At 41.0% G+C, this 13,184-nt stretch overlaps 2 protein-coding genes across 2 annotated transcripts in view; both read right to left on the minus strand.

The window, feature by feature from the left end:
- Positions 1–2,255: 2,255 nt before the first annotated feature.
- LOC118414765 (ectonucleotide pyrophosphatase/phosphodiesterase family member 5-like) lies at positions 2,256–7,616 on the minus strand. Its single transcript, XM_035818989.1, has 8 exons — positions 7,401–7,616; positions 7,041–7,152; positions 6,065–6,138; positions 5,676–5,843; positions 5,272–5,397; positions 4,483–4,634; positions 4,122–4,335; positions 2,256–3,845 (listed from the first exon to the last, which is right to left on the minus strand). The coding sequence occupies exons 1-8, from the start codon at positions 7,524–7,526 to the stop codon at positions 3,516–3,518; spliced, it is 1,302 nt and encodes a 433-aa protein (XP_035674882.1). The 5' UTR covers positions 7,527–7,616; the 3' UTR covers positions 2,256–3,515.
- A 3,062-nt stretch (positions 7,617–10,678) lies between these two features.
- The window catches only part of LOC118414273 (protein PRY2-like), a 4,073-nt gene continuing 1,567 nt past the window's right edge, over positions 10,679–13,184 (minus strand). The window contains exons 3-7 of the mRNA XM_035818201.1: positions 12,986–13,117; positions 12,636–12,784; positions 12,424–12,518; positions 11,637–11,802; positions 10,679–11,435 (exon numbers count right to left, since the gene is read on the minus strand). Of these exons, the coding sequence (XP_035674094.1) occupies positions 11,313–11,435; positions 11,637–11,802; positions 12,424–12,518; positions 12,636–12,784; positions 12,986–13,117 (665 nt within the window). The 3' untranslated portion in view covers positions 10,679–11,312. The remainder of the gene's footprint in view (positions 11,436–11,636; positions 11,803–12,423; positions 12,519–12,635; positions 12,785–12,985; positions 13,118–13,184) is intronic.

Here is a 13,184-nt window from a genome sequence, read left to right on the forward strand (position 1 = left end):
GTATATATAATTATAATATGACAGAAACGCGCGCATTGATTTTTGGCAGGAAAAAAAAAGAAATTTTCTTTTAACGTTAACGTTAATACCCAGGCAGCCTATTTTGGTTTATGGTCTTCTCTGAAAGTTCCTGGGGTGTCTTGGGATAACGTTACCATCTGTGCCTCTGGAGGCCGCAGGCCATAATTACCTCGGAGTCCATGAAATGTCATGGAATGGAGGTTATATTTTCTGTTATGTGTCTCTGTCTGTGTAGATGATTACTCAAGAACGGCTGAATGGATTGGTTTCATACCTATTGTGTTGGTGGGGTGTGATGAAAGCTCGAATCGATGAGATTTTGGGAGCCGTATCTGTCGTTATAATCGATGTAATAATATCAGAAATCACCCCTATATTTGAGATATATTGGTACAGGCATCGTGCTTTATGTGTTTGTTAATGGCCTTAGCTCCAAGCAGATGGTGAGGTGACAGCTGTTTGGGGAACCCCGAGTTTTTTTTAATATGATAATTAGCTTTATTTATGTCTGCTTAGGATATCATGGAGATGTGAAGCGTAAGTATAATTGTAAGAAGTTGAGGTACATTTAACGATAATGCTTAACAGGTATGGATGTCTCACATACTGTACTGCTGATTTGAGTGACATGGTGATTAAAATGCCATTAGGTCCTCTCATCTGGGTTGGGTGTCAGAAGTTTTATGGGCGATACAGATGTTCTGATTTTGTTACGATAAGGGACAGTTGTTAGTTGTCTCTTTCGTAGCCAATGGTACTTGTTTTTTAGCAGACGGGGTTGGCGCCAAGTATTCATCTTACAGTTGGTGTAGGGCTGTCAGAGGAAAGTGTGCATCTCGTTTTTGTACCGTGTGAACAGCTGATGTTATGACATATTGGTGGAAAATCAAATCACCATCTGACTAAAGTTGGCCACATCCCTTCTTCTTTCTGAGTTTCCCAACTTCCTCCCACCACACAGCTCTGAGGCACATAGTCGAACCTCAATAATGCTGACAACCTTAGACATTTTAAATGCCAAACATCAAGCTTAAGGAACACCATGCTACCACATGCCGTCGACCTCTTAAACGCACATTACACAATTAAGTGTCACATTTTGATAATTACTAATCAGATGGACATCCTCTGTGTCATTAAATAAATACACCACTACTTTCCCATAACATTTACATTATATAACCATTACTCTCAAATACAACCGACTATAAACATACATACCATCCACAAAAAAGCAATAAATATTTCATGGAGGTATGAGGTCCCCGAACTCTAGTTCTACATGTGGCTCCTACTATTATAAATGTCCACTCCTTGATCTGCACGCCCTGTTACACTCAGTATAAATATGCTGTCCAGCGTGGGTTTGCTACTACTAGTACTAAACTTTCGTTGTCTCCGTTTCTCCTCTGCAGCTCTGCATGTCTTTCTGCATGCTCCTTTCTGACATGCGCGCAAGGCGCTGCATACGAAAATAAATGTTCAAAGTAGGAGTGAGGAATATGGTGAAATAAAATAAATAACGTTATATAACCTTATTCGTTCATTCCTGAATCCAAACACAAACAACACAAACGCAACTTGAAGAAATCACATCAGTCAGATTGATACAGTCGAAGATCCTATAAAAAGCACGCCACATGGTGCAAGTACATGTAGTTGTGACGTAGTACTTATTTTCATCCGATGACAATCATTGGATTGTTGCGTCTGCCTATGCATTTGAACAATGTAAAAGGTCTGCATCTACTTCACCCACAAAATCGATGTAGAAAATTAAAAATTTGATAACATTTTCTGGCTTGCTTCCTACTTAAATAAACACTTTGTAAGGTGACAGTGCAACCCTATATATTTACGAGGGCGGTTCAAAAAGTAATGCCACTGGTTTTATAACAAACTCATGTTTTCATCGAATGAATTGAAATTTGGCACAAATGTACAAGGCTATATCCTCTTGAGATTGAGATATCTCAATTTGTGGTTCAGATTTTTATGAGCAACTGAGATGATTTTAAGATGACCAAACCCTTAAAAGCTTGTCAGGAGATCAGTTACTCTAGATCTTACTATTTCAAGACTATTGTAGAAAACTGAAATTTCACCTGTATAATAACAAATGTCTCTATAGATTACATGTCAAATTTCATGTTTGAACTCTCAATGCTTCATCTTTTACAGCCACTAGAATGGAGCGAGTTGCTATATTACAGACAGTTTGATTAATAGCCAAATACGTGATTTGTTGAATAAAGGTTTTTGTAGACTGCTTTTCCATTATCCAAAAGATGCGAAACTTGGCACAATTATTAACTGTTTCAAGATGAAGAAGTGTGTTAAGTTTGATTTTTCTCAGTTAATAAAAAAGTCGGTTATGGACACTTTAAGCAGCTCACCCCTGATCCACCGCTAATTACGACCCTGGCGACCTCACTTCACACCAGGAACGAAAAAATAATAAATGATTGTATTGACAAAATTAAAATAAGCATGTGGCTTACAGAGAAGTGCTACTTGATACATGTGCAATTTCAGTTTCTTACAATAGCTACAAGTGAATTAAAGACATTATCAATTGCACGTTAATTAACCCTCTAATTTCTTCCGACGGGATAACAGGGGTGTCGTCATCTTGAACTCAACTCAGTCACTCATAAACATTTTAACAACAAATTAAAATATGTCAATCTTAAGAGGATATATTCTTGTACCTTTGCGCCAAATTTCAGCTCATTCGATGAAAACATGAGCCTGTTATAAAACCAGTGGCATTAATTTTTGAACCGCCCTCGTATGATGTACATTTTCGACATTTACTGTTTCGGAGGCTAATGAGTTGCGCAAAACGATTTTTAAGTTTTGTAAAAGCCAAGCTTATTTGTACATTTTGATATATCTAACACATTTTCCTTGCAGTGGTATGTACTAAAGTGCTGTATTTTCCGAGTCTTAAAAAAGATAATACACGTAACTCAATTCTCAATTCATTAATGAGAAAACGGTGGAAGGTGAAAATCAAAGCCAGGGAAGAAACCTTAAGAGCTTACAAGGTAAATAATACTGTTCTGGGCTCAAAGTAGAAAGCCTTACTTTGTTGACTACATTTTTCAAACAGAAAAAGAAGGCAAACTACTTGTATTGGATAAAAAAAAGCATGGTCAAAAATATGATATTCATGAGCGACTCTCTTCAACAGAGATGTGGACCACTCACTTATCATGTAGAAAACTGCGTTGTCATGTCTAACATTGAAAAGCAACCAAGCTAAAATGGTTATGTTACGTACAATTGAGGACATGTTCGCCACACATCTTGAATTATATCATACACTGAGAGTATACGTAAGACATGTCCTTATTATGCTGTTTGAAGACTAACTGAGCAAGTGGACTATTTCCAGTATGTTCCAGTATTCGATGTTATTAGATGCTATTAGGTCGAAATAGCAGGAGTACAGCACGGTCATCATTTAAAAAAAACTCCAAAATCTTAACTTACGCAAAGTTCATCTTAATGGTAGTTAAAATGACGAAGATGACAAGCAAAAGAGGGTAGTTTGGAGTCATCGCCATAGCAACGGACGCAGTACGCTCGGCGAGGAGACCCCGGACTCGTTCCCAGGATCCGTTGTTGGGGGCGGGGGTGATGTCGATCAGGGAGCACAGCAGGTTGTAGATGTCGACGTTGTGAAATGGAGGCACGCGATGGCCGCGGCGGAAACTCGGACCTCGGGCCGCGAAGATAGTTCGCATGGACGACATCTCCTGGTCCCAGCCGTGCATACCCTTGAAGGCCAGCTGGTCGGGGGTGAGCTCGGACTTGTTCTGCAACAAAACAAAACATTTCTTTTCTGTATGGCAAAATCTCTTGTGACCAATACAGTACGTATCTATTCAATCTTCAACCAATCAGTCTACCGATTGTTCCTTTTCCCCGGTAGGATTACTCCCGGACATTTCCGAGGTTATTGCTGATTGTGTTTCAGTCAGCAATCAACATTCTATAATATATAACGTTACTAGTATATAGAAATCCTCGCAATGGCACAGTTCTCGACATGTTATGTGTTAAGCTGGTGTGTTCCATTGAGTCTTACTTACAGGGACAATAAGCCATCCCTCGTCCGTAACAGCCAGGAGCGGCATGATGCGCCTGTGCTTGGAGTAGTGCAAGCGCTCGGGGAGATCTTCCTTCCTGTACACAGTCATGTTGGGGTGAGCGTTCTGTAGGGCGTTCACCACGTCGTCCTCACGACCACTGACGGGCAGAATGCTAGCCAATGGAGCGAAGTCAGCTATCTTGTCTATCCAAGACCTATGGAAGTGAGAATGATTTTTCAAGTTGGAGAACACCTAGCACAAGACTTGTTAGACACGTTAGACAACGCCCTCGGGGCGTCGCCAAAAGAGGGATATGCAATAACGCCAATTAAGTAAAGAAACATGAGGTAGTCGGGCTTACTTATTGACGTAGTCGTACAGAGAGATGATGCGGTCAGTGCTGATGGTCGCCATGCCGTGGTCGCTCACCAGGAGGATGTTGAGACTGTCCTCCAGCCCGGCGTCCCGTACCCTCTGCAGCAGGTACCCCAGCACGCCGTCCATCTGCTCGGACTGGCGGCAGGAATGGGACGTCACACCGAAACCCATAGACTCGCTACCCACCAAGCAGATTTATCTATTTCATTTATTTATCAATTGCAATATTGTTGGTGGCCCCTTCAGTTGTCAACAACTGATTTCCGGATGCTTCTAGGGAAGATCGTAACGTTCGCTCGACGGTCCTGTTTACTTAGCTATCTGCCAAGGGGAAAACAGGCTAAAAGACCTGTACAATGTTACATTCAAATATCTGCTTGGAGATAAGACCCCACCCCCTCATGACGTGTTCAATATATAGTACATACCGAACATAATGAAAACCCTAGTACAAAGTACTAGTCTTGAATTTTCTACCATCGACTTTAGTCCCCTGCTATATCTCTGTGCTAGACCTCAACAGTAATGTATTAAAGCCCTTCTCTGTGCTGTACATAAATGTACCTACTAGCAAATTTTGCAATAGAAGTGCAGTTGGTCGATACACAATGCATATATAATGATTTATGTAAAACCAATTAAAAACGTTACTATAAGCTTGCAATGGATGACAAGTAGTTTGAAAGACCCAGAGGTTCAAACTGAAAATGTATTCTAAAAACAGCTATTTGCAAATTACTCACAAACATGGCATTCACTTCAAGTTCCTCACCTTTTCAATGACCTCTGGTCCGTCCGCCCCATAAGCGTGCCCTGTGGCATCTGGCTCCTCCAAGTACAAAGTCACGATGTCGATATCTTCTTCCACAAACCATTCCATCACTCTGTCCACACGGAACTACAACGTAGAGACATGTGTACAGTGGTAGCCAACCGCTCAAGGTTTGATAAATCACGTTTGTTTTTATGATTTAGATCTGATGTGACATGACATGGTTTTGGTTTGATTCACGCCATTTACATTTGTTTTTGAGTTTGGTGTAATTCCCAAACACATTTAGAAATTGTTTTGGAAACAATTACATGTAATCAGAATGGAGTGGAAAATATCAAATGGTTAAGATAACTTAGTCGAGGAACTTTGATAGCATTAGACAAGACAATACAGCAACACACCTGAGCCGAATGACTTTCGTTATAAGGTACCCAGATATCTGGATGCATGCCCTTGATAGGCGCCTCGCTCCCAGGCCAGAAGTAAGCAGCTGATTTGCGGCCCTGCATTCGTGCCGACTGCCAGATTGGCTCGGCTCCAACATCCCACCATTCAGCAGTATGAACACCCTAAAACGTAAAAGCTTGTTAAGTTAAAGCCCCCCCCCCCCCAAAAAAAAAAACACGCACGCAAACACACACACAGGTGAACTTACCTTTTCTGATTTTGATTGAAATATGTAGTGAAATGGTAGTACGATAACTCTTTGTACGTTCAAAGTCTGATAGAAGTGTTTGGAACTTGTATCAATGCGACTAAGTAGTAACGTTAAAGTAAACAAAATTATTACCTTCCAGAAAAAGTCGTCTAGTTCAGGGTCGTACATACTGTTACCCACGATGCCATGACTTTCTTGGTACAAACCTGGAAAAGAAAGGAACAATTCTGTAACATGTTAAGATATATCTTAGAAGCTGTTTGTTCTCATTGTCGCTGCGTGTTTGGTCTGAAAATTCAGAATAAGCACAAAAGTTAAGAATAACATTATTCTATGAATTATGCAGTAACTAACCTAAACCATTGACGTTATTATAGTTTGTACTGTCAAGATTGTTTTATTCATAATGTGCATGATTATAACGTTACATATGGGTACATGTGGATGATTTACAACACCTTACTCCCCTCCTCCTTATCCTCAACCTTGACCAAACAGTGTTCGCACCAGGTACGGCACGGTACGAGATTGCGTCATTTCTGGGAACAGGAAGAAAGGCCGCGGGGACAATGACTTTTTCTCGGAAGCGAAGCATCAAGTGTAAAATTTTGGACACTTCCTTGTGCGGCTACCTACTTGAACTTCGAACTCTAAACACGGCGTTTTTTTCTTTGTTCATTTTACTTGAAGCAGCAAATTGCGTCACATACCATACTAACTAGGCCTCTGTTATACGATTCAGACCAAACTGTGGTGACGCTTAACGTTACAAGCTAAACACAACAAACTGTAATTAATGCCATGACCTTCTGCAAAAATAGTGATTTAGTCAAGCATTAATTTGCCCTACCTCAAACACCTGGGCGGCTCATTCCTATCTATTAATTATCTTATTTGGAAATTACAAAACGTCATAACGCATTTTTTTCACAGTCGTCGGAATTCCGTAAACCCAAGGAGCTTTCATCGTTTGTAAGCCATAGAAATCAGACTCTCTTGCTCAGCGAAGCCACGGACAACGAGCTTAAGGCGTGCCGGAAACTGAGAGTAGAACAGTATCATGGTAATGTACGAATTACACCCCAACAAACTGTGCTGTGAGGCTTACCTGTGACTATACTGAAGTGGTTAGGGAAGGACTTTGTGACGAAGGTGCTGTAGATATACGGTGCCTTGACGCCTTCTCTTGCCATCTGGTCAATGTTGGGGGTTGAAGCTTTCTGCAATGAATAACAGAACATTTTCGGCCAGTAAGTGAAATTGAGTAGGCTTTGGGCTGTTGAACTTCCTACATAGGAAGGTAAGCAATAATTGTGGTAAAAGAAATCAGAAGTCGGAGAGATGTTCTCTTTTAAAAAAATATCGAACGAATTTTCTCCAAAATTTTTCTTCCCTGAGGTTCTCAGAGAGGAAAATAACACAATCAATGAGGTGGCGCCATGCCATTCACTGATCTGCAAACACACACCTGCAAATAGTCCCAACGAAAACCATCCATAGAAACCAGTAGGGTTTTCATCTTCGCCTGCAGACTTGGCGGCACGGCGCACACAAGGCACACGGCTAACAGGAAACAAGACGCCGTACGAACCATCTTCACCGCCAGGTGGACAGCAGTCTAGTGACTTTCTACGCAGTTACATGGCGTTTTTATTTGTCATTCAGACTTTGGACTTGTTCCAACGACACTGCCAGGTACTGTCCTTTTGCTTTTTTTTCTTGGAAATGTTTACACAGTCACAAAGTCCCGACTGTTCCGGCGACGCCCTATTGTTTCAACGACGAGGTGGTGTAGGCCAGTTTTTTTATCTTTTTTTTTAATTTACCTGTTTAAGTTCACCACAAAACAAGGCTCATGGAGCCACTCATACGTTTTGGGTTACATTACTGGATAATGAAGACAGATGTTTGTTTACCCCTGTCTTAAAAAGTTTTTTTTATGTGTTAATGAACCATAGTGTTTCACGGAAGTGATGAAGTCACACATCACTTTTCTCGGCAGTTGAAATTTCAATTCACACCAAAAGACATGGCATATCCCCCTCCTTCGTTGAAATTATTTGTTTACTCGTTTCTAGGCACAAATATTGGGTAGTTCTAAAGGGTAGACTGAAACGACAGAGGGGCGATCTCCAGCCTGTTACTCACGGGGTCGGTGTGGGAACCAGTGAAACGACAGAGGGGCGAGTAGAACAGAAAGAAACAATATATACAAATATCCTGACTCCCGGAATCACAAACCTAGCAGCGGAACCGATTCGGCCAAAAGCCTGACAGGCGTTTGGCATGGTCGGTTGGCGCTACTTGTACCTCCACTGTTACAAGACACACCACAAAGGCAAGTATACAGCGTTGGCGAACGTAGATGTAGAATAATTTGCTCTATTGGACAATACCTGAACATTTGAGACATTCATTAATCCAATTGTTTGTACACCTATCGCATGATTTCTTGGAACAACCGTCACACAGGGCCCAACGACCGGTAGTGAAAACTGGAGTCACATGCTGCTGTTGACCATAGTATTGTCGTAAATGTATTTTACGTTGCCACTGTAAATGTTTGGGATGGGATTCAGCCATTCATCAGCTTTGTCTTACGTTGTATCGCCATCACTGTATATATATGAATGAAATGTTGATTGTATTTTCTTTTCCCTTGGATATGCCTGTATTAGGCTCCATGGCTAGTGAGCAATAGGGTGCCCATTTTGAACCACACGGAGCTTAAAAATACTATCAAACTCAACGTTACACCTAGAGCCTTATTTGGTGGGAAGCTCTATAAGTTTGGTGGGCAGTCTGAATTGAACCTCCAAACAATAAACAATGGCGATGGATTTATTGATCAATTGATTTATGGATCAATTGATTTATTGATTGTTTTATCTTCGTGGATAATAGCGTTTGATATAAAAGGTGAGGACTTGGCAATAAAACTGTATAAACTGCAATTTTTCAGTCGGCCGTCAGGCGTCTCTTTTGAACCATCTGTCACACTTAATCTGAATTCCACACGAATATGAACTTCTTCCATCATCTACCCATACCTTTATTTTATTCCTTGGCGAATCTACTGATTGATTATGAAATATGGTACTGATGGGTTTGACTACATCTTTGCTCAACTCCAGTCATGATCATCATCACGGGCTGATATAACTCCAGTAGATATGAGGAAAAGACGTTATATGTAAGGTTAAGGTCTTTCAGCAATCATGTTACAAATACCACAAACAGTCAACTTGAAGGTACACGACGTGTATTGTTTTATTTCTTGCAAGAATAAAAGAACTTGAAAGAGAGTACTTTGATGTGGAACACTTCATACTTCATACGCCAATTAATATATAATTCCGCCGGACTGGACAACCTTCCACCTCGCTGTCGTGAACAGAAGAATCTCTCCGGCTTTTTCAAATATAATGATGCACAACTTTATCTAACATAACCTAGCTACAGGCGTCGCTGATATATCCTGTATCACGTGACTTTAATAGCTTTATTGGTGGGGGTTGGGAGACCAGACAGCCACGAACACACGGGAATCAAAATGGATGAATGTATTCAGAGTCCGTTAGCTTGAATAGGACACAACTGCTCAGACCTATGACTATAAATGGACAATATATGTTTATGTGGCCCCCAACATACATGCTCTTTGCTGACAGGTCTGTATTGAAGAAAGACAGAAACAATATTGTGTGATGAGCAAGCTCCTCACATCATTCCGAAGTGTTTTGCTTGTCGTCAGTGGTATGCCATATACATCAGTGATGTTGACTATTGGAGACAACGGGAACATCTTATGACCCGTCCAACAATAGCATCAAGGCCAATGTCACCCACAGATTCAATGTAGAGGAGACTGTAACAAAACAAACCGGTCAGCAACTACAAGAAATAGACATAACACTGTAGGGCCAGCGTGAGTGGCTACTAGAACATATACCGAGGTTATCTTTCGCACCCGGTAAGATTTGTATGCCGGGTACACAGTAAGGTTTATCTCCTCCACGGATGTATTTGAAGGGTGTCTTTGTGGGGAAAATGTATTGAATTGATTTGTACCAGTACTAGTACCAAGGCAGGTTACAGTGTGCATTTATAATCACATGGTGAACAATTCATGGTAACGTGACGTTCATCTTCAATCACATGTAGACAGAATAGACAAAACCTCTGGTCACGGGGAATTACATGATACCAACCGGCTCCAATTGGTGACTGATTTTTGGTCTTCGTTCTGGTTGCTCAAAATGAAGCGTATATATTTCCTTTATCAGAGAATAAATGGAAAGCTTTTAATTGTTTTGAAGAGCTGTATGGCATTATTGTATGTACATATCCTACAGGTGATTGGTTCATATATCGACTTTGTACAACCTGGAGCTTGTCCATACATACCCCAAACCATTAGACTTGATAATTACACTCACTCATTCATTCATTCATTCACTCACTCACTCACTCACTCACTCACTCACTCACTCACTCACTCACTCACTCACTCACTCACTCACCCACTCACTCACGCTCACACGCTCACTCACTCACTCACACCCACCCACTCACTCTCATTCACTCACACCTACCCACTCACGCACGTACGTACACTTACTTACTTACTTAATCTCTCACTCAACCACACAGTCAACCATCCATTTACTTGAACCCTCAACGCTCGCTCCCAACAAACACTTCCTCACATTTACCTCTATCACCGATCATGCTGACGCAAATATCACAAAGAGTCAAAAACTCCAGATATGCACCACGTATATTGTCTCAATTCCTGCTACAGTAGTTAGTAGTATTAACCCCTCTATATATGAAAATTCCTCTCCCACTGCATACGTAAAAGAAGTCAAACCCATCAAATAGCTTAAGTAGAAATAGATTAAGATTAGACGTTATTTCTCTTTTGATTTGTCTATAGTTCTCATTTTCCTTCTCTGTACAGTATACAATTATGTACACCACTACTTTACTTTGTCTGCAATTAGCCCTCGGGCATATACATGCATGAAGTTGCAATAAAGATTATTAATTAAAATGCCACTCAGTGTCTACTGAAACCTATATAGGAATTAATAATAAGTATGACAGATCTTGACCTCTTCAGAATTTCAGGGAATGATATCTAAAAAAAACGTTGCCTTGCTATGGTCAGAGGCAAAAGCCTGCACACTCTACGACGACGGCAAAAGAAACTCTCAAATCTGTAACATGCTCTACTATTACAAATATCTGGCGGATATAGGACAAAATCTTACTCGTTAAACGGAATCAACGTGGGTACGTAACAGAATGTATTCTGAGATTGTTGATCGTCTACAAGAAATACATTCAAGGCATACATTCATTGAATTTTGTGAAGTTAAGGGTCGACGTTGTCCCTGAATTCTTGTGTCTTGAGAACGTTTCCAGTTGGCCCATACATGCAGGCAATAACGTTACCTTCCTTACCACAGCCAACCTTTTCGGTCTTCTTCCACACCAACTGGAAGAGGATAAGAGCAACATTTTAACTTTTACGCTGGGCATCTGATGAAATAGTTCTACTAGTAGTTGCTACCGATGAAATGACAAAGGGGCAAGCAATGTCGTAGCATTGAAACGATTGGATCTTGTCTGCCCGTCATGGTCCGTAATTTTACCATAAATTTGATGGAACGCCCTGAAGCTTGAGGACGAAGCTTACCTGAGCAAAATGACTGATGTCAAACTTTCGATTGCGCTTGCCCCGACGAAAGCACTCGACGGGGTTGGTTTGGCAACCTTGGTTATAGTTAACCTTCTCCTTATACCAGTACTCGATGACTGCCTTGGGAGTGGCACGAGTCATGTACGCCAGATTCTCACCATGGCTACAAGTGAACAGACATGTAAGGAAAATATGCATTACTCCCCCTGTAATGCAATGAATTATTTCCTTACTGAGTGACTGCAAAATGTTGTGATCACCAATGCGTGCGAAGTACAAAGTATGGCATCTACATAACTTCAGTGCTATAACTTAATTTAAGGTTTATCTAACTAATACAGGAGTTGTAGTATGGGATAAGTTTATTACAATCATTGGAGGCTTTTACAATCATATGAGGAATTTCTAAAGTCTAAACCTTCTTTGATATATTTCCTATATCTGCCATGCAGGGATTGTCACATGTCATGATGTATTTGAATTTGCACTTCAGGTCCATTAGGATAAATCTTTGTGTATAAAATGACAGCGAGAAGAGTTACGTATATCGGAATATTTGGGACATACAACCATAAAGTAATATTCGTCGTCGATTAGCTCTGGACAGAATTGACAAACCCTCTTAGTGGTCGATAGGGATTTTTTGGAATCTCCCGGTTTCTATATCTAATTTATGACATGCAGCCAATTCTGAGTTGTGTGATTGCCCTACGAACGCCAAGGCTTTATATGGCTGAAATGTAATTTTCTTGCTTGTAATGTTGAACTGCAGTGCGTTACTTACACCACGTTGCCCCAGGTGCGGTAACGACGCCTGGTGTGCACCAGGCGTCCCCCTTTCTGCCGTTTAGCAGCTTTCGTGGCCTCCTCAGCACATTTCTGTAGGAAAAAGAGGTACATGTGCTAAATCCATATCGACCTATCTATAAAATGTGTTTCAATGTGAAAGGATTTGTACATGTTTGCAAACTTGAGGATGTGGAGATCGTTTCTTACCTCATCCCAGGTCAGATTACCAGCGTTGTGATTGGGGCGTTTCAGGTTGTGGTACTTCAGACAATTTTCACGAAATTGGACTTCGTCAGTCGTTTCTTGACCTTGTATGTCTGTGTCTGTGACGTCAGTCGTTTCTTGATCTTGTGTGTCTGTGAGCGTTAGAGTAGGGAGGTGTTTGGGTTAAACTTTGAACTACATCTTTACCTCCACAGAGGCAGGCAGGGCGATTCACAACGATGAAGGCATATAGAGGAAAGGAAGAATGACAAGCTGCGAACATAGAAAAGTTGAACTCAATGTGAAAATAACCGAAACCCAAACCAAAGCCAATCCGAGCACCCTGTACGCACCTGTACAGAGTCCAGAGGCCTTGGTGCAACGACAGGACATAAAATACTGATAATGACTGATGTCCAGGTAGCCCTTCGTCATGAAGTAGTTGCAGGTACTGTCTGGGAGCATGTTTGTACACGAACCTGGAGCTGAAGAGCGCAATGGTTTCAGGTATTATTGACCACACTGTTAGCCTAGTACCTTCAATTAGTTAAA

The sequence above is a fragment of the Branchiostoma floridae genome, chromosome 4 (genome assembly GCF_000003815.2).
Source record: "Branchiostoma floridae strain S238N-H82 chromosome 4, Bfl_VNyyK, whole genome shotgun sequence".
Lineage (NCBI taxonomy): Eukaryota > Metazoa > Chordata > Leptocardii > Amphioxiformes > Branchiostomatidae > Branchiostoma > Branchiostoma floridae.

Bases quoted from the DNA above. Each gene is read 5' to 3' on its own strand.
- LOC118414765 (XM_035818989.1), bottom strand. From the start codon at position 7,526: ATGGTTCGTACGGCGTCTTGTTTCCTGTTAGCCGTGTGCCTTGTGTGC. The intron at 5,398-5,675 runs GTGTGTTGCTGT...TCTACGTTGTAG, and splicing joins ACGAAAGTCATTCGGCTCAG to TTCCGTGTGGACAGAGTGAT. The intron at 3,846-4,121 runs GTAAGTAAGACT...GTTTTGTTGCAG, and splicing joins AGGGATGGCTTATTGTCCCT to AACAAGTCCGAGCTCACCCC.